This window comes from Prionailurus bengalensis, chromosome A3, assembly GCF_016509475.1.
Source record: "Prionailurus bengalensis isolate Pbe53 chromosome A3, Fcat_Pben_1.1_paternal_pri, whole genome shotgun sequence".
NCBI lineage: Eukaryota > Metazoa > Chordata > Mammalia > Carnivora > Felidae > Prionailurus > Prionailurus bengalensis.
Genome location: NC_057354.1, coordinates 62,374,348 through 62,393,915, shown reverse-complemented (window position 1 = coordinate 62,393,915; position 19,568 = coordinate 62,374,348). Strand labels below are relative to the sequence as shown.

Here is a 19,568-nt window from a genome sequence, read left to right as displayed (position 1 = left end):
ACAGGGCAGCTGCTGGGGGCTCGGGTCAGTATCCATTAGCAATGCCTCATGGGACACTGGGAGAAGGAAGGAACCTGGCTCCCCAGACCCACTTCTTTCTCAGCCTCCCACTCTTTGCAGCTCCTGACAGTGGGCTGGCCTCCACCTTAGCCTCTTGGATAACTCACCCACTGGTCTGGAGTAATGTCCTGGCAGCTGACCACCACCCCGGCCAGTGTCAGAAGGCTGTGGCACAGGTAGCAGACCTGGGAAGAACAGAGAGAGACAGGCTTCCCTAACTCCGTCCCCTCCAGACTCCTTGTTCTCAGGCCCAGCGGCCGAGGACAGGGACTCAGCCCACCACTGGGCTTCCACCGACAGTTTCCAAGGAGGTGTCTCTAAGGAGGGCTATAGACCCACTCACTTAGAACTCTTCCTCTGATGAATGACTATCCTCCCTTCATTCAGAAAAAGGAGAAATCTAATCTCTGCCATCTAGAAACCCATAAGGTCACGCAGCCCTGTCCCGGGAGCCCAGCCTGCTGGGGACCTGTCCACTCTGACCTCTGCCCAGTATCTGTGGTCCCGCTCTGTTCGCTGAGGCACCCACCCATGCCAGATGCCACTATTCTCTATGTGAGGACATGGCCCCTAGGTGTCCAGCTTGTCCCTCGGCAGGACACCACTTGCACAGATAGACGTGGAGCCCTGTCTGGACAGTCAAACCATGTCGACCTGAGGAGGCAGATGAAGAGAAGAGAGGCAAATGGGAGACAGCTTTGGTTTAGCATCTGCACACTTTATCCTCCAACTCATATCCTTGGTCTTGCCCCCTGGACACTTGGGAGGGGGGATGTGCAAACAGAACGAAGGCCAATTCCATCAGATCAGGGAATGGTTTGATTCCTGGATGCCCCTGGACTCTGTCGCTGCCCATTCACTTATGGGACCTTCATCTGCTGTGCAGACCAAGTGAGGTGCAGGGAGGACCCTCAAAGACAGGTGTGGCTTCTGACCTGAAACACAGCCTGCTCCTTGTGCTCTGAACTCCTCTCTGTGGGCACTCCCCTCCTCCACTCAGAGGTGCCTGTTGCCTTGTCCCCTTTAGACTCCTATGTCTAAGATAGGGAGGGTGGCAGGAAACAACCCCACCGTTGTGCCCGTGGCCGATAACTAGCTCTCAGGCTGAGCTGGGATGGGAGAGGCGAGCTCCAGAGACAGCCAGCAGGGTTTAAGCATGGTGATAACAGGGCTAGAGCTTAGAACCAGCCCAAGCCTCCCCTGTGCCCCCACTTTCTCTGCCTATACCGTCCTCCTCTCTTAGAGTATCTGGAGATGCCCCAGAAACAGCAGTGGCCACTCTGCACAGACCCAGTAGCCTCCTTAGGGCAGAAGCCAGAACCACTTTTGAGGGCACCAGACCTGATACTATGGAGTATCGTCTTGTTGAACTCAAATACTACTCTGCAAAATCCTGAGAAGGGAAGCCACCTACCCCCACCCTGGACCCAGCCTGCTCTTCAGCGTGACAGCTGAGGCCCACAGGTGGTGTGACCCCACGGTCTGGCCAGGTTGGGTGACACCACACCCCGCAGGCAGGGAGAAGACGCAGTGGGGAAAGCCAAGGGGAGCGCCGGTGTGCCTTCCGGGCAGTGCTGCCCCAGGTTGGGCAAGATCCAGTTTCTGAGCCAGCTGCTCCTGTCAGGTCCTGCAGCTGCCCGTACCCGAATCCCCCAGCTGGGCTGGCGTGTCAGTGAGCTGGCTCGCTGGCAAGCTGCTCCTTCCCCCAAGCTCCCCTTCCCCAGCCTGTCCTGGCCTTAAGAAGGTCCACAGCATTCAGAACATTCAGAACCCTAACGCCTCAGTCCTCGCAAAAAGCTCAGGCCGCCCCCACTGCCCCCATAAAGCAGGCACAAGTCTGTATGCCAGACACTGTGCCTTGACTAAGACACAGCCACAAACACTTAGACATTAGAAAAAGATACTTCAGAGGCACCCGGGTGGCTCAGTTGGTTAAGCATCTGACTTCGGTTCAGGTTATGATCTCCTGGTCTGTGGGCTCAAGCCCTGCGTTGACCTCTGTGCTGACACCTCTGAGCCTGGAGTCTGCTTTCCATTCTGTAGCTCCCTCTCTCTCTGCCCCTCCCCCCCCCCCCTCTCTCTCTCTCTCAAAAATAAAAAACATTAAAAAGAAAAGAAAAGAAAAAGATACTTCAGGAAGGCAATCATTTGGTCAACAAATACTAAATCTTAGCTTCCCCATGGACCAAAAGGAGAAAGTATCCTTCTAGGTTTTTTTGGTGGGGGAGGGGGTGATATGCAGCTCAGAAGGCTTCAGGGAGGAAGTGACTAAGCTAGGCCAGGCCTCAAAGGAACAGCAGGATCTGAGGTGAAGATGGCCCTGTTAAGGGTGGTGGCTGGGCTAAGATTACAACACCAGACAGATCCTAGGGCTGATGCAAGAAACAGAGGCAGGGCACATTGGGGGACTGACCATCAGGTGGCTGGCTGGGTTGCAGCAGAGGGGATGGAGGGAACATCCTGAGGACAGGGCTGGCCCCAGACAGCCTAGACAGTGAGCAGTGGAGGCCATTCGAGGCTCTTGAGCAGAGAGGTTGGGTTGTGGGAACAGACGGCCCCCAACCCCACCAGGGAAGGAGGCACCAGAATCAGTTTTGATGGAATTCACTAGAGTGAAAATGTGGCTCTCTCTGACAGGATTATAGGATGTGAGAAATAAGTCCACCAACCCAATCAAAAGAGGAACAGAGGAATGTGGAGACTTGGAGCACAGTGAAGTGAGGCTTTAATCAACGTTCTTGCAAGAGCAAGTGTTTGATGGACAGGCACACTCGGGGCAGTTACAGCAGACAATTCATCTCCTAGCGTGCAAGTCCCTCCCCTGGTTGCTCATTGGTTGAGTACTACAGAGGTTACAGCCTTACCGGATGTCACCTATGCTCGTGTAAGGCACAAAGTAGTCTGATTGGAACAAATGTATGTTCCTTGAGGTGATGCAGAGACTTTCAGTCCCTCTTCTCTTTGTTCCCTGGAGCATGTTCATTGCAAAGCCCGCGAAAATAAGCCTGCAAAATGGAGAGGGGAATAACCTGAAAGTGTCTAAGGGTTTGGGACTCCATTGTTGGAGGGTTGGCGGCAGGGGGTGGGGGTGGGGGGTTCGTACATATTTCCAATAGGTTGTAAACCTACTGTTAACCAGTCAGCACAGCTTTTATTTGGTATTTCTGAAAATGAATCATCTCCCTTACTTCTCACATAGGACACCCTTTATCTTTTCTTTTCTAGGGTTATTTTTCTACAATGTGGGTGCTTTATTCGGATAACCCAAATACAATTAAAGTTTTTAAAAATTAATTTTAAATAAGATAATACCAGTTATTATTGATTGAGCCTATTGGGTTTAGGGTAGGTGTGGGGGCAAGGGAGAAAGACATGACCCTGAAAAAGAGCAGTGCTCTTAGCACGGGGGCCCCTCTTTGAGAGGGCACTGAACAAACTGCTAGTGAGAGGTGGTAGGAGTTGCCAAGAAAATACCCAAGGGCCACAGAGCCATGGGTTGGTCAGAGGAAGGCCGGGAAAGACGCCTATCTGAGTGATCTTTGCATTTCAGAGGCCCCTGTGCTGTGTACAAAGCCCTGGGCTAAAAAGGATCTTGGAGCCACTCTGGAATTGGTACAGAGGCCAGTCTCTGTCCCTGGAGGTTTCAGGCAATCTTGCTCCCCCTCATCCACCCCCCCCCCCCCCCAAAGAATCTATCTTCTCTATCTTCTGGGAGGGAGGCGGGGTGAGGGTGGGTCCAGGATCTGAGGAATGCCCTGGAGGAAAGTCTGTGCTGTGGGGGATTTACTGAGAGAAAAAAGCTGCTTGGGACTAAGTGTGTGTGGGTTTCACAACTTGATTCTTAGGCTGATTCCCATCATTGAATCTAGAGGGAAAATCCCAGGAAAACTATTCTGAATGTGTGTTGGGGGGGGGGGGTGGCGAATAACAAGAAGGAAATGGTAGTCCCGAAGATAGGACCCTGTTTACCACATTTTATAAGCTGATTTCCCAAATCAGGAAGAAAACCTTGCCCACTACCTACAAGGAGGGCTGAGTGCATATCTTCCTTACACTTAGGGGTGATCCCTTGAGGGGAGGCCCTTCAAGGAAGACTTTGATCCAACGTAAGGGGAGGTGATTCAACGGGTGCACAGAAATCACCACAAAGACAGCAGTTTTTATAGTTGTACTTTTGGGAAAAAAAGGTTTCATACTGCATGGGAAGCGTCCAGCCCATCTGGTCCTCTCCCTTTCCTGAGACATCCCCCCACCTCCGCCGTGACCCCGGCATTGAGGAGAGGTAAGAGACAAAAAGAGCTCATCTAGAAAAAGGGAAAAGGAAAAAAGGTGGCACTGAGAGCATGCATAGCTTCTTCTGAACCCCACCCTTCCCAGACTCTTCTCCCTTGCTCCGTTTTGTGAAGGTTCCAGGAGCAGACATTAGCAGAAACTGGGGCTCTGGCTAGGAGGGGGCTGCACCTGAGCCTCCTTCCTCTGAGAGGCAGGCCCTGGGCACCAGCAGAGGTGGGGAGGGCAGGCCATTCTCTGGAGGACACAGAGTAAACAGCCAGGTGTGGGAGTTACGTTTCCTGCTCCAGTCACACCGTGGCCAGCTCCTGAACTTAGCAAGCCTGTTCCTGTCCTGGCTGGCACCACGGAGACATGGGGCTGTCTTCCCTTTCAAGACACAGGGAAGGGAAGTTGGGCCTGGGCCATGCAGCAGCTGGGCTGGTACACGGAGACGCCAAGGCCCCCTGCCTTCTCCCATTTCCTCCACAGCTGGAAACGCAAGGTGGCCCTTTCCTCAGCCTGAGGCACTTCCAAGTCCCTTAGTGTGTGTGTGTGAGTGTGTGTGGAGGGGGTAGAAGTCAGTGTGGCTTCAGGGTTAAAGGGCAGTGCAGAGACACTCCTTGGAGTGGGGGTGGGAGGTGCTATGCTTCTCCGGCCTTCAGGATGTGGTCTGAAGAATGGGCCCTCACCAACTCAGGTGGCACAGCTCCTCCCCCACTGGGTGTCAGTGGAGGCTGGAAAGTCCCTATGGAAAATGAAGCCTAGGGAAACCTCAGTCAGCAAGTTGGGGAAAGGTAGAGTCTGAGGGTAAGGAGTGGGACGTGCCTGAACCCAATGTGGACAAGACGAGACTGTCCCCTGCCAGTGAGGCCTTTAGCTTTCATTTTCTGGGTCTCTCTCCAGAGTCAGGCGGGCCAACTTTTCTGGGAAGTTCTGTGCTGTGCAGTATGCCTCCTTCCTGGCTCTAGAGCCTGAAGGCGGGCCCTGCCCTCCCCCTGGGGAAGGAGGACAAGGATGAGGGATAGGGCCTGTCACCCTCCCAGGAGGAGGGGAAGGCCAAATTCTCCTTTATCTGGTCCAGCTAGTTTTGACCCCGGGAACCACCAGCCAAGTCTCCATTTGTAGCACTTTCGTCACAAGACAAAAGGAAAAAAGGGTGAACATTTCCCAGGAATTTCATCCTTTAGAAAATTCCCCTCCAGCTAATGCCAAGGAGCAGGCTGTGGCCTGGGTTATTTACACAAAAAATGGGCAGAAAGGAGGCAGAGGATCTCCCAGGAAGCCACTCGCTCTGGCCAGAACATTATGGTTTCTTCCACCTCCAGTCATGACCAAAGATCCAGGCTTACCCTAGGCAAGTCTCCAAACCAAGCCCTCTCTCTGGGGGCTGCCAGGCCGGGTGGGCATCCTGTGGGAGCAGGTCCAGCCAGGCTCTGGGGCAGCTGCCTGGGGTGCTGGGGTTGGGGCAGTGGGGAACAAAGGCCGACTCAGGAACACCTGCTGAGGAAAACCAAGACTGACCCAAAGGACATGGCCTCCCCTGCCTGGCTGCTAGGGCCAAGGGGCTCCTGCTCAGGAAGCTGGCCCTGAATGCCTACAGGTATCAGCTCCCTGCCTGGGATGCCAGGAGCCCAGAGCAGCCTCCTTTGCTATCTCCTCTCTATGCTCACAGGACCTGCATTCAACCACAACCTGCCTAGGCTGCTCTCAGCTCTGTCCAGAGGGCCTGACGATGGACCCCAGGGGGAGAATTCTGCACAGGTCCCATCATTGCCACACGTGGGTCCACTCATGGCTTTTGCTCGGCTGGAGACAGATGCACCCACACATGATGAAGGTCTAGAACTAAGCTAGTCTGGGAAAGACTGAAGCAGCACTGGTCTGCCATGGCACAATTCAGACCCAAGGCTAGAGCTGGGCCTCCACCAATTCCCTTTTCTTTTTTCTTTTTGAAATTAAATTGAAACCTACAGCACCACTTCACAGTGCCCTGACCCAGCAGGGCTCCCAGAGAGGCCTGATGGTTCTCATTTTGAACAGATGTGGAAGCTGAGCTTGGAGAGGTCCCCCGACTGCATAACCATCTCCAGTAAGGGTTAGGTCTGAAGCAGATGTCTGTACTCTCTCCCTAAGGCTGAACAAGCTCTATGTGTGTTTTCCATAAAGGGGACTTAACACTGAAGACACCTCCTTTCAGAAAGAACAGGCTCCCTTTGCACTGCACAGCAGGGGCCTAAGGGCCTGAGAGTGGAAGGACAGGGAGAAGACGAGGCTGTACCCCCAGACAGGGAGCAGGACCCCAAGCTTGAGCCCCAAGGGCATGGTCCAGGTACCTTACCACAGGATGGGCAAATAACAACAACAATAATTAGTAATGACTAATCCTGAGGTAGGGCCACTTGCAGGCCCCAGGCCAAGAGCCTTAGCCTGGTGAGAGAGCCAAACCTTGTCCAGCTGGTATGTCCACTAGAACACAAGATGAGAGGGGATGCATTTTTCTAGGTGAGCCCCATCCGGACAGGTCCTGGAATACAGCACCTGCCATCACCTCTAGGATGCTATTTCTTCCCTGTGCCCACAAGCAAACCACATGACATATTCCCCTTGCTCATGCTGCTACTGCTCCAAGGTTACTCCCTGACCTTGGCTTGGGGCCGGCACTAAAGCAGCAAGCAGAGGGCTGTGCTCAACGGAAAGCTGAGTTTGGAAGAGAGTCTGACCAGGACAGGTCATGGGTCATAAGTCTTAGCAAGAAGGAAATGACAAGGATGCATGACTGTTAATTAGGAAATGAGACAGTGCCACAAGGTCTCTTTGCTGCTGAGGGTCTCTGAAGGCACAGAGCTGAGAGGCCCGAGAGCAGAAGCAAAAGGCAGGGCTCCTGCCACACTTACCCTCCGGGCTTACAAGGCCAGACAGTTGGTTCTGTAAATGGAGGTGCCAGTGTAGGCACGGGGGTGGGTGGAGCCCAAACGTGGAGCAAAGATGAGGCCAACTGAGGGTGACAGGAGACAGGCTGGCAGAGTTTGGCTAGGAACCGGACTTCTGGCTCAGCTGTGGGGAATAGCCACTGCCTGGAAAGTTGCTCTCAGGTCCCAGCTGGATGGATGGGCAGGCAGTGTCCACTGAGACTGCGGAAGGATCCCAGAGGCCCAGCATGTGCCCATCTGCTCAGATTCCTCAGAAGACGGGCCCCTTAACTGGACTTCTGGCTGCTCAGAGAAAATACTCATACTTCTCTCTGCCCAGGGTCAGAGACTCAAGACCCAGAGACTCAAGACCCTAAACCCAAGACATACAGAGGGATTCTCTTTTAAGCTTTATCCCAAACTGGACCCTGAGCAGTCTTGGCCCCTGCTCCCGGTACTGAGGATAAGGAGGGACATGGGAGGCCCTGGCACAGTGGAGTTGGGGTAGGAAAGAGATGGAGTTGGGACAAAAGCAGGAAGACTAGGGGCTTTTAATTCCTGTGGATCTGCTGCAGGGAGGTTATCTCAGAGCATCTGACCCATTCCTGTGTCTGCTGGTGGGAGGAATAAGGGGCTGCAAGCAAACCTTTGCTAGAGTGCTCCCACCCAGCCCACCCTTCCTTTCTGGCTTCCTGCTGGCCGTGGGGGGTAGGGGAGATGACAAGTGGGGATTGGCTGGCTCTTCCTGCTCCTCCAGCTGGGATGAGAGACCCTGACCCCAGGGGGATGTGGACCGGAAACCCAGCTCTGCTGACTACCCAGAGAGGGACAAGATCCTCAGTGCAAACGTTTGAGAATTTAGGGCTGGCCATGCGCATGCACATCAGTATGTGGGTGCCAGTGTTGGAGGGAGCACTGAAACCATCCAGGGTATGGGCATGGGCATCTTCCAGGGGCTGGAGAGGCTGCAGAGAGTATTGGCCTCTTCAAAAGCTATTTCCTCAAAAGCTTCTTCTCTTTCTTATCTTTCTCTTTCACTCACTGAAGTGGTGAGTTCACCTGGTGTGCTGACATGGGAAGAACCTAGAAAGCACTATTCTTATACTTGCCAGGGATACTGGAGAGTAGGGCCATTGCCCATGGCTGCAGACCAGGCCATGGGCATCTAAAGTTTTGGGGTACTCAAGATCCTGCTCTCTCCTTTATCAGAGTGTCCCAGTCTCCCATTCCCTATACTCTGTGGTGATGACTTCAGCCCTGACTCCAGGGGAAGACATGTAACCCGGGCCTGCCAAACACTATATGCCTGGCTATATGACTGGCTTACAGATGAGCACATGACCCAATCCAAGCCACTGAGACTCAACTCTGGGATTCTAGACAGAATTTCTTTCCCCCTGGATAGGGCTGCTGAGGGAAGGACAGAAGCCTGGAGTTTCTCAGGGTCAGCAGGGAAGGCCTGCCTTGGAATGCACCAAAGGGGCAGAGCTGAGAGATGTAGAGAACAACACTGAGGTTTCATGACTCTGCTCAACTCCTGCCCCGGCTGAGCCTAATGAGCTGTTCCAGGACCTTCCAGGATGTGTGTCTGTATTTCTGTAACTACAAAGTCCTGGCAAAGGCATGGGAGAAGGGACAAAAAAGGCAGTGAGCAGAAGAGCAGTTGAGAAGGCCATGGCTTGCCTGGAAACTGCTATTCCAACTGAGGAAGTGAGTGAGGGACCTTACACACCTTTCCTGGTCCCCCTTAGCTGCCTGGTGGGAGCTGAGCCCAGGCTGCTCAGTGCAGCACTTACAAGGCAATGTTCCTTGGAAGGTACAGCCCAGGAGGAGAGGCCGGTGTGTGGGGCTGGATGCAGGTGAGGTGGGAAGGGTCCCTCCCACAGGGGTGCACCTGCTAGGGCAGCCATTTCAGTGGGAGCAGTGGGACACAGCTGAGATTGACTCTGGACCGATCCTCACAGGCAACTCTGTTTAGTTGTGTAAAGCAATGTGTGGACAGGCCATGGGTCAAATGAACAGACTGCAATGACCATGGGGATCCAAGGGCAGGGAAGACAGGCCAGGCACTGCCAGGAAGAAGGAACAGCAGGAGCAAAGAAAATGGAGTCTTGACCTCTCACATTTCCCAGGATTTCTGGGAAAGATGTCCCCTGTCTGGAATCAAATGATGTGGTTTGACTTGCAGGAGAAAAGCTGAAGGCATGAAGTAGGGTCTGCTGACAGAGGGGCTGAATGTGATGGGAGAGGCATTCAGGATTGCCTTTTCTTATGTAAGAATGGGAGGAAGACAATCACAGGGTTGTTGAGGAGGACTCTGAGGACTTGAAAGATGAAGAGAAGGAGTAGTGTTGGGCCAGAAGCAGATGAGTCACCTTGCATGGGTAAGGGCTCTGCCTGAGGGAGGGACCCCCATGGGTCGCAAAAGGACTGGGCCTGGGGCAAGAGCAGGTTCAGAAGCTGCCTGAAGAATCCAAGCCTGCCCTCCCCCCAGTTTTAACTCTGTCGCTTCAAGCCCTGCTCACACACTTACAAAGAAGCCAGAGTTCCTGGGCCCCAAACAAAGCTGGTTTGGGCCTGGGCCCCATGTGGCCTTCAGATGCTCAGAAGTACCCGTTCTGAAGAGGCACAGCAGCCTCCTAGGTGGGTGTGACCCGGGACTGATGCTTGGATCACCCCTTTGGGTCAGCTTCCCAGAGGCCATCTCTTTGAGGTTTATTTCAAAAGATGTTTGATGTTCTTCACTTTGGAGGAAGGAGGAACCAATCACAGATTTGGCAGGGAAGAACTCAGGATTCCTGAATATTTGTTTTCTTTTTTTTTTTTTTAATTAACTAATTTATTTTGAGAGAGAGAAAGAGAGAAAGTGTGTGTGTGTGCGCATGTGTGTGCACACACACATAAGCAGGGGAGGGGCAGAGACAGAAGGAGAGAGAGAATCCCAAGAAGGCTCCTCACTATCAGCACAGAACCCAACATGGGGCTTGAACTCATAAACTGTGAGATCATGACCTGAGCAGAGACCAAGAGTCAGATGCTTAATTGACTAAGCCACCCAGGTGTCCTATTTTATGTTTGTTAAAACTAGTTGGTTTCTTCCCAACCCATTTAATCTTGCCCTAACCAAGGTCTCCAGCCCTGTGGGTATGATTCTCCCTAAGGTATAGGGTGAGGGGCAGGAAATAAGGATGGGCTCTTGCAGGTGAGAAGGCGGAGAGTGTGCGGAAAGGGGGAGGCTCCTGTTCCACCTGTGCTTCTGGGTGACCCAGGGTGAGGGGCCTGTGCTCCAGCCAAGACTGAGGGGGTATGAGCCACCAGGGCTTAGCGGCACCCTTTCTGCTCACTCCCCACAACCTCCCAAACCACACCCCAGTCACTCAGGCTGCTCTTGGCAGGGTTACCAACACAGGGACAGGCCAGCTGCCTTTGCAGCAGGAGCAAAAGCAGTAAAACTTGTTTGTCAACTCTACTAACACGAGGGCACACCACAAAGATATAAAGACATGTACACAACACATATGCACACAGACATACATGCATGCACCCAGACACACACACACATACACACACACACACACACACACACACAGGGCAGACCCACACCCTCTGCAGAAGATGTGCAGAGACCCAGGAGTGAGCTCAAAGGAGTTTGTGGGTGCAGAGCATAGTTTGTTTACCCCAGAGCATCACTCCAGCTTGGAGCGCTCCCCCGCCCCCGCATAAAATCAACTCTTTACACACACACCTTCTCTAATACACAAACCATCCCCAAGCCTCACAAGCACAGAGCCAGACAGCAAGCGGTGTGCATGGTGAGGAAGCTGACCGGAGCCACCTGAAGTCCTCAGGCTTGCTTTGGGTGGTGGGGCCTCCTGCAGCTGCCCCCTAGCCCCTGGGGGAGATGGGGACCATCACAGATGCAGAGCCCTCAGTGGGCCCTGCACTGCCTGCCCCACGAGGACACTCATCAGGCTCCATGGAGAACATGCCCAGGAGGACGAGGAGAAAGGAACCCAGTTTCTGGTGCCTCAATGCAGCCCCAATCTGGGACTTCCCCCTTTGTGAACCTCTGTTTTCTTCTCACACAATGACGGTTAACTTCCTCAAAGTTCCCAAATTTAACCAAACTGGGGAAAAACTTATTCCCCACTATAAGGACTGTGGTTCTGTAGACCTTCCAAAATTCCAGGAGAAAAGTGGAACAACAAAAATTCCTTCACTATAGCAAAGGGCCAGGGGAGAGGTGGAGGAAGGGGGGGAAAGCAAGAAACAAGAAAGTATGGTAAATAAAAACAGAACATACAATGGCAGGTCTAACAAGACCGAAACATCAGTAATCTCAATAAACGTGAACAGGCCAAAACTCTGAGGTTGGGCAGAATGCAATTAGACAAAATCTGGCCCAAGATGGTCCATGCAAGTCAGCTAAAAGGAAACTCCTGGTTCTGGGTTAGAAGGCTGAGTGGGTCACTTTGAGGGGACAGCAGCAAATTGCATCCAGTCACATGTTTGTCTGCAGAGCAGTCAGAAGGACAGCCTCACCCACAGGGGCCTGGGGTGTGGGGGGTGGGGTGCTGGTCTCTTACTGAACTGGTATCCAAGGACCAAATGGAGGCACTGGGAGGCCAACTCTCTGGAGCTGGTTCCTGCATTAAAACATCCTCTCCACCTCTCTCATCTGAATGGCACTGCCTCTTGAGGGGCTGTCTCAGACCCCCATGCCTCACTCTGGCCTAGATGTTTATTCTCCTCTGGGAGATACCCACTCAAACCAGGTGAGCACAGGGCCACTAATAACCACCAAGGGACCAAGCAACCCCTTTATCAAGAGCACTTTAAAAGGCTGGAAGTGTTCTAATCGTCTCGTTAGGAAGCGAATCCTTTCTTCCTTTTTTTCAGAATCTTATATTCCACACAAGCTCTGCCATGATTTGCTAGGACACTTTGTGCCCTGACCCAGCTAGGACAAACAGCCAGGGCAGGAGCCCTCCCATGGCCTCCCCTCCAGCTCCCTGAAGGGTTGCAGCAGGACCATGTTGCTGCTTTTTGTTGTTCTTGGTGGTTAGCTTTCCCAGGCAGGAATCTCACTAGCTTATAATTATGAACAATGTGCCCTGATTGGTTCTCTCATAAGCAGGTAACACTTCTGAAGTCAAGGACCTCCGACAAGAGAAGTGCAGGCTATAAACCCTTGTGGCCTTAATGAAACAAGGACTTTAAGAGACAAGGCGGCTGACAAGCAGAGGCTGGTCAGAGGGCATGCAGAGGGAGGGAGGTTTCGAGAAGCAGGGCAGGAGGGTGGATGGCCATAATGGGGTGGTAGAATAGAGTTCAGGGAGGGTGAGAGGAACTCATGTTGCATTCATTCGTTCATTCATTCACTCATCTAGTGCCAAATATGCCATGCTGAGAAGCCCTGGCTATGCTCATGGTCTAGCTGGGGAGACCAACAAGTAAAGGGTCAACTGCAAAGCCACAGGATCAGTGAGGAGAGAAAGTCAAGCCCTGGGGCACCAGTCAGCAGCTCTCCCAGCCAGCCACTGGAGGACAGGGCAGGGAGGGGAAGAAGGCTGGGAGCTTTCTAGGAGAGGGAGGAGACTGGGCCAAACACCCACCCCCTCCTTAGTCCGCTGCAAAGGAGGAGATGGGGAGAACAGGGGGAGGGGAGCCTGGCAGAAGTGTTTATCTGGAGGGCTGGAGGAGGGCAGTCACCCCAGCCTCTCACAGGAAATCTTCCAGACAGGGTGAGCAAGGCCTGGGGGGATGGGGCTCAGCACTGCAGACCCAAGGGTTAGGAAAGCCCTTTCCTCCAGGTCAGGTTGCCTGGGGCCAAGCTCACTCTGGCCTTAGTTTCCCCACTGTGCTTGGACAGAAGGAAGTCAAAGACTTTGAGCTCTAGGGATGAAAGGCTCAGCTCAGGCCCAGACCACCACTCCCTGTAAAATAGGGCTGGTGACGCCACTGCTCTTTTTGGCTGGTGAGTAGCCTGATCACCTTTGAAGATGAAACATGCTTGGGCCTAATGAGGAGTCAGTTGGCCAAGGTGGGAGTAGGGCTGGGCTGTGGGAGCCTGGCACCTGCCCCACCAGGCCCCTCGTGGTCAGCACGGCACCTGCCCAGGAGGACAGAACTCTTCCCATTTCTGTGCAGACCCGCGTCTCCGAACCAGCCCCACCTCCTCCCCTTCCCAGCCCAGTGCCCTTTCCCTCCTCTGCTCTAGGCTGGGATCAATCCTAGGTGGGTTCAAGCTGCAGCAAAGGCCTTGGAGACCTGCGTTGGCCTCATGTGTCTCCTTCACTTGCCCTTGGACCCACGTGCCCCCTTCACTGCCCTGGGCTGGGCCAACACTCTAACCCTACCCCTTTGGGGCACCCTGATGAGACATACTGTCCTCTCCATGTTTCCAGGCCAAACAGGTCATTTCCAATATGGCAGCAGACAAGGGGGACACAGTTTCCTTTATATGCGTGAGAACAGTACTCCAAATAAAGGATACCCTCAGCCCGCTTCCTCCTCTTCTTCCCTGGTTGTTGAACAGACATTTGCTGCCAGATGGGCTCTGAAAAGCAAGGAGCCAAGTGGAAGCCTCTGGCTTGGTAGTCCCAACTCTGCTGGGTGAGGTCACAGGAGTGGGCTCCAAAGTGTCTGAAGCACACACTCCTCACTGCGCAGATCAGATACAAGCCTTTTCTTTTCTGCTACCACTCCCTCTTCTTCCTCTCTCCTTTTTCCTTCCCCTAACCCAGCCTGAGTCCTTCCCACTTGTGTCCTGTTCAGACAGACCCTTCCCGCCTATGGGCTGACCCCACCTCCTTTCTAGAAGCCCTGGAACATCCAAACACAGTCTCCACAACCAGCACATTTCTCAGGAAATAGATGGGGAACGAGAACAGGGCATACACACAGCTCACATTCTCCTGGGAGGCAGGCAGCAGCCTCGTAAATGCACTAATATTAGGCACAGCTAAAAGATAACCTTACCTACATGTTCCAGAAGAGGCGCATACACCTGGGATTATCATATCTTCTTAATGGTTCATTTGTGTTCATTAAGTAAATTAATTCATTTATCTGATTTGCAGAGCAATGCCCAAAGGGTGGACTTCTGGATCATCAACATCCAACCTCCGAGTGAGCTTTTGGAATTACCACTTTCCTAAATTAGGAAGATCTCTATCTCTACTCTTCATCCTCGAGGCCCCAAGGATAGGGGAGCTCACTGAGATCCACACAACCCCCACCCTCCCCACCTCCCAGAGTCAGACTTGGGGCTCCCACTCTGAAGCCCCTATACCCCTCTACCACTGTCCCTGCCTGCATTCACCCCAAGGGTCCACAGGCCTCATTATTCCAAACACCACAACCTGAAGACTCTGGGGTACCTCTTTGCCCCAGACTCCCACCAATGCATGGCTTTTGGGAAAGCTGAACAATGTCTAGAAAGTCAATTAGGAAGAACTGGGGAAAGGCCAAGGACTCAGCCTCAGGGGCAACCACAGCGAAAAACAGAGAGGAGGTACCCAGCTCTGCCCCAGGAACACAGAATGCCTGTCACATCTGGACATTCCCTCCCAGCCCCGCTTCCCTCACCAGCATTATTTCAGCCCTTGCATCCTCTTTAAACTATGCTGTAGGACTACAGGGCACTCCACGGCTAGTAAATGCACATGGGACTATAAAGAATGCAGCAAAACCCAGGAGCAGGGCCAGAGGGCCAGAGTGCCTGTGCATGGAGCGCCCCACTGAGCCTCTGTGAGGGGCATGGGCAAGGGCCCTAATTACAGGCTATGCAGGGATGATGAGCACCTCCTCTCACCAGAGGGAGGCGCTTGCTGGAATTTTAAAGGCCTTGGGGTTTTAGGAGGACTGGCAGCAATAAGGCCCTATAGGCTTGCAGTGTGGACAGCCCTGCCTTCCTCATTATCGGGCTGTGTGGTGCCTGGGCTGAGGTAGGCAGGTGCTGGGTGCTCACCTTGTGGTCTAATTCAGCATTGGTCTTTGGCTGTTGCTCCTGGCAGGGTGGCAAGGTCTCAGAGCCCAGGTACTGTCTGAGGGATGATGGCCTCATGAGGCTCAGAAGCTGGCTGAGCAAAGACAGCTAGGGAGGAGAAGAGAGGCCGTCACACATTGGGTGCTTGGGTCACTTGGCTGGCACTAGCAGGTCAGAGTGTGGGCTCTGGAGCCAGACCACCAGCTTCCACAACCTGGATCCACCTCTTACTGACATGCTGTGTGGCCTCTTGGAGCCAGACAAAATGGAGACAACCACAGGAGGGCCATGCATGCACATGATGCCTAACACAGGCTGAGCCTTCCCTTAAAGGAGCGCACTAAGATCTTTGTAGGTTGGCTGTTTGATCCACTTCCCTGGAGTAAGCACTCGGGGCTGGAAGAACCAAGGCCAGCAAAGAGGGCAAGATCCTTCCCACCCTGAGCTGCTGCTCAGGCCTCTCGTGCGTCTCTCTCTTCACTGAACTTGCTGTGGGGATTGGAGAGGCTTACGGAGGAGCAGAAGCTGTGTAACTCCCGCGCCCCCTCTAATGACTGCGCTCGCTCTACATCATTCTGCCTGCCCCTGTTTCTCCGCCCCCACCCTTTTCCTTCCAGGGAATTTTAAAGCAAATCCAAACATTGTATCATTTTACCCATAAAGAGCTTCTAAACCGAAAAGGATAAGGATTTCTCTCCCCAGCATGGTCACAGTATGTTCTCCTGCCCAACAAAATTACCAAGAATTCCTTATGTGGGCTAACACCATGTTCAGTTTTCTCTGATTGTCTCAAAGATGTCCTCACCAGTTGGGCTTTTGGAGTGGGGATTCCCCACAAGGTCCACACGCTGCATTTGCTTGATATGTCACTTAATCTGCCAGCCACCCCACCACCCATGAAAACTGCACCTCCCTCTCTGAACAAATGGGAGTGCCCCCACCCCTCCCAGGAACAGGGCCTGCAGGAGTCCAGGTGTTTGCAGTAAGCCACTCCTGGCCCAGGCCCTGCACCTGCTTTGGGCAGCCTGGGCTCAGACTTAGCAACAACCATCCAGCTGCCGTGGAGCTAACTTGTGGCCAGGGCAAACGGCAGGCAGTTTCTGAGCCCTGGCCTCTCTGGGAAAGGGGACTGCTGATCAAAGAAGCAACGCCAGGGGAATTCACAGAGGCACCATCTTTTCACATGTAGCAAGTGTAGGCTGGCCAAAAGGACTTAGGCCCGAGCCCCTCACCCAGTTCCCTGCTCTAGCTCAGCCGTGCCCGGTACACCTGGCTTCCTCCCCCTGACTCACCCGCAGACACCTGCTCAGCACCTCAGCCGGCCACAGGCTCAGACAGTCCACAAGAGCAGCTGGGCTGAGGGCTAGGAGACAGGCCCGAGGCCTTGGCTCCTGGAAGGGGGCCAGGTCTTCTTGGCCTAATGTCACATCCCTTTAGGAAGGGAGATGAGGAGTCAGAGAGAGAGAGAGAGAGAGAGAGAGAGAGAGAAAGAGAGAGGGAGAGAGGGAGAGAGGAGAGAGAAAGAGAGAGAGAGAAAGAGGGAGGGAGGGAGGGAGGGAGGGAGGGAGGGAGAGAGAGAGAAGGTTCTGGGCAAAAGAGAGGCACCATCTGGAGCTTCACCAAAACCAGAGCTGTGCTGTCTTGCTCAGGCCTTGCAAGGCTAGGGATAGTTTCCAAAAGGGCCCTGCCTGCTCTGGGATCACAGCTGTGCAAGCACAGGGGCCAGGCTCTGCAGCCCACGCCCCCAGAAGCAGTCCTCAGGCAGGCAGCCTCACCCCAGGGCCCTCCCTGCTACAGAAGCTGGGGGTGGGCAGGGCACACAACTGCAGCTCCATGGCTCCTATGTTTTCCTCTCCGTGAAAATGGCTTCACCCTGCTCAGCGCACAAGCTGTGGCCTTCTGATTGCTTACTTTCTTTTGTTTCCAGCTCTGGCAGCCACACCCCTCTCAGGGATAAGGGCATATTTGGACCGTGTGCATCTCAGCAGGGCCGGGACCTGACATTGCGCCTCCCCACCTCACCCCCACCGCTGGAAGCTGTCTCTGCAAACACTCAGCTCATTAGGACAGACACCTCCAGGCAAGAGGCAAATGATCACCCAAGAAGGCGGGCCTCCACTGGTCTTGTCAGTCTGCCTGGCAGGAGGAGAAGAGGAGTTCCAGCCGGGCAATTGTCCACATGGCTGGTCACTCCTGTGCTCAGACCCCAGCAGTGCTTCTATCTGCCCCGTGGAGAAGCCCAGGATCTTAAGTGTCTGTGAGGCTCAGGTGGCCCTGCTGCTCCCTGCAGCCTGTGCTCTGACTGGGCCTTCTGACCAGACACACACAGCTGCCCCTATCTCCCTTGCAGCCCCAGTTCCCTGTCTACGCTGCCACCTACACCACCCACACCTGCCAATCCCCTCGCCCTGAACTACTTACATTTCCGACAACATTTACCACCTCCTAACACGTTACGTAATTTACTTGTTTATTGTGTTTATTACCTGCCCCCCCCCCCACTAGAAGGTAAGGCCTCCTAGGGCAGGTTTTGTTCACTGCAGTGTCCCCACAGTCTAGCACAGCACCTGGCACCTGGTGTGTGTTTCATTAGCATTCATTAAACAACTGAATGAGTGAAGGGCAGGTTGGGGCTGCAGCCAGCTTCTCCATAGGAGATGCAGGTTGTGCACCTCCTCCATTTTGGCCACTTAAAGCCCATGTTTTCCAGACCCCAAACTGGAAGACGTGGTTTGACAAAAGAGGTTGACTGTGTTGCAAGAGATGGCCTGGGATAAGCAGCAAACTCCTGACTTGGCCCCAAACCTGTTCTACCTGTGTCTTGGCTATCTCGGTAAAGGGCTTCCTCAACCTGCCAGTTGTCTAGATCCTGGAGCCCTCCTGGTCTCCTTTCTCTCACATCTCACATCCCACTGGCTGTACCTGGGAATTACACCTAGAGTCCTACCACTTCTCACCACCTACAACACTATCTCCCCAGGCCAAACCACTATCATCTCTTACCAGGATTACTGCAATCACCTATGCTCAACGCAGTAGCCTTTCAACATATTTAATAAATCAGATTCTGTTTCTCTTATCAAAACCTTCCAATGGCTCTCCACTTCAGCATCAAAGTCAAAGCCTCTACCATGGCCCCGAGGCTCTGGTGGATTGAATCCCCACTTACCTGTCTGACCTCAACTTCTACTACTCTGTCCTTGATCCTTTGCTCCAGCCACAATGGTTTCTGTTTTTCCTCCAACCTAAGAGAACTCTGCCTACCCCAGGGCCTTTGTACTTGCTGTTCCCTGTGTGGAATGCTCTTCCCCAAGAAACCTGCTTGACTTCAGTTCTGTGCACAAATATCCCCATCTCTCAACATTCCCTCTCCTCTTTATCTGGGTTTATTTTTCTCCAGAGCCCTTATCACCATCTGGTATGCCAAATATTTACTTATTTCTTGATGCCTGTGTCCATCTCCCCCGGGACCATGAGTTTCACAAGGGAGGGACTAGGTTCTGTTCAGGGCTGTATCTTCAGTGCCCTGAGCAGTGTCTGGAGCACACTGGTGAATGCGGACAAAACCCTGCTGTTTCTGGGATAGTCCCAGGACTCACAGGGACAACAGGCAGCAGGCCTGACTTCGAGGCTCTCCCGGAAAATACGAGTTTTGGGGGTGTTGCATCCTGACTGGAGGGAAGTCCCATCCCTCCAATTCAGTTCTTCAGCTCCTGTTTCTAGGGCTTCAGACTGCAGCCAGAGACAGAGAGCCAAGCCATCCAGGGGTCACGGGCTCCTCCTTCCCAGCAGTGCCCTGAGAGGCCTCTGCCCAGGCATTCACCCCAGATCCTCTCCTAGAGGAGTCAATTCTCAACCCTTAGATTCCCCTTCATAGTCAATCTACTGATAAGGTTTATCAAACATGTATACATCAATGAAGGAAGTAGAAGGGACAGCCCTTGTCCTCCTATCTGCCACTTAGGAATAAAGCTCAGGGGACCAGCAGGGCATCTTCAGCATGAAGTGGCAGGTGTGGTCCGGTTTGTCACCACAATGAGAGCTGAGGAAGGGGCTGGAGAAGTGGAGACAGCGTGCTGCAGTAGTCAAGAACAAGGACTCTGGAGTCAAATCCTAGCTCCAAGGCTTTCCAGCTGTATGACCCTGAGAAGTTTCCTAACCACACCTGCCTCAGTCTCCCCATCTGTGAAAAACATCTGATGGTAACAGCCCTTACTGCTTGGGACTCCTATGAGAGGTAAGCTCTGAGAACAGCACCTGGGATGCGGCCAGGGTTGTGCACCATGTTAGCTACCACTGTTTTGGTTGGAGTGTGATGGAAAGGAAGGAGGGCCAGG

The 19,568-nt window shown here is 53.4% G+C and overlaps 1 protein-coding gene across 4 annotated transcripts in view; it reads right to left on the bottom strand.

The window, feature by feature from the left end:
- Positions 1-19,568, bottom strand: part of FAM178B (family with sequence similarity 178 member B) — a 114,555-nt gene that overhangs the window by 2,526 nt on the left and 92,461 nt on the right. For 2 of the 4 annotated variants that reach the window (XM_043603236.1, XM_043603235.1), the window contains exons 14-15: positions 15,214-15,339; positions 168-245 (exon numbers count right to left, since the gene is read on the bottom strand). In XM_043603236.1, the coding sequence (XP_043459171.1) occupies positions 168-245; positions 15,214-15,339 (204 nt within the window). Of the gene's footprint in view, positions 1-167; positions 246-13,581; positions 13,801-15,213; positions 15,340-19,568 lie in introns of those variants that run through there. The other 2 variants (XM_043603237.1, XM_043603238.1) reach the window with 2 other exon arrangements.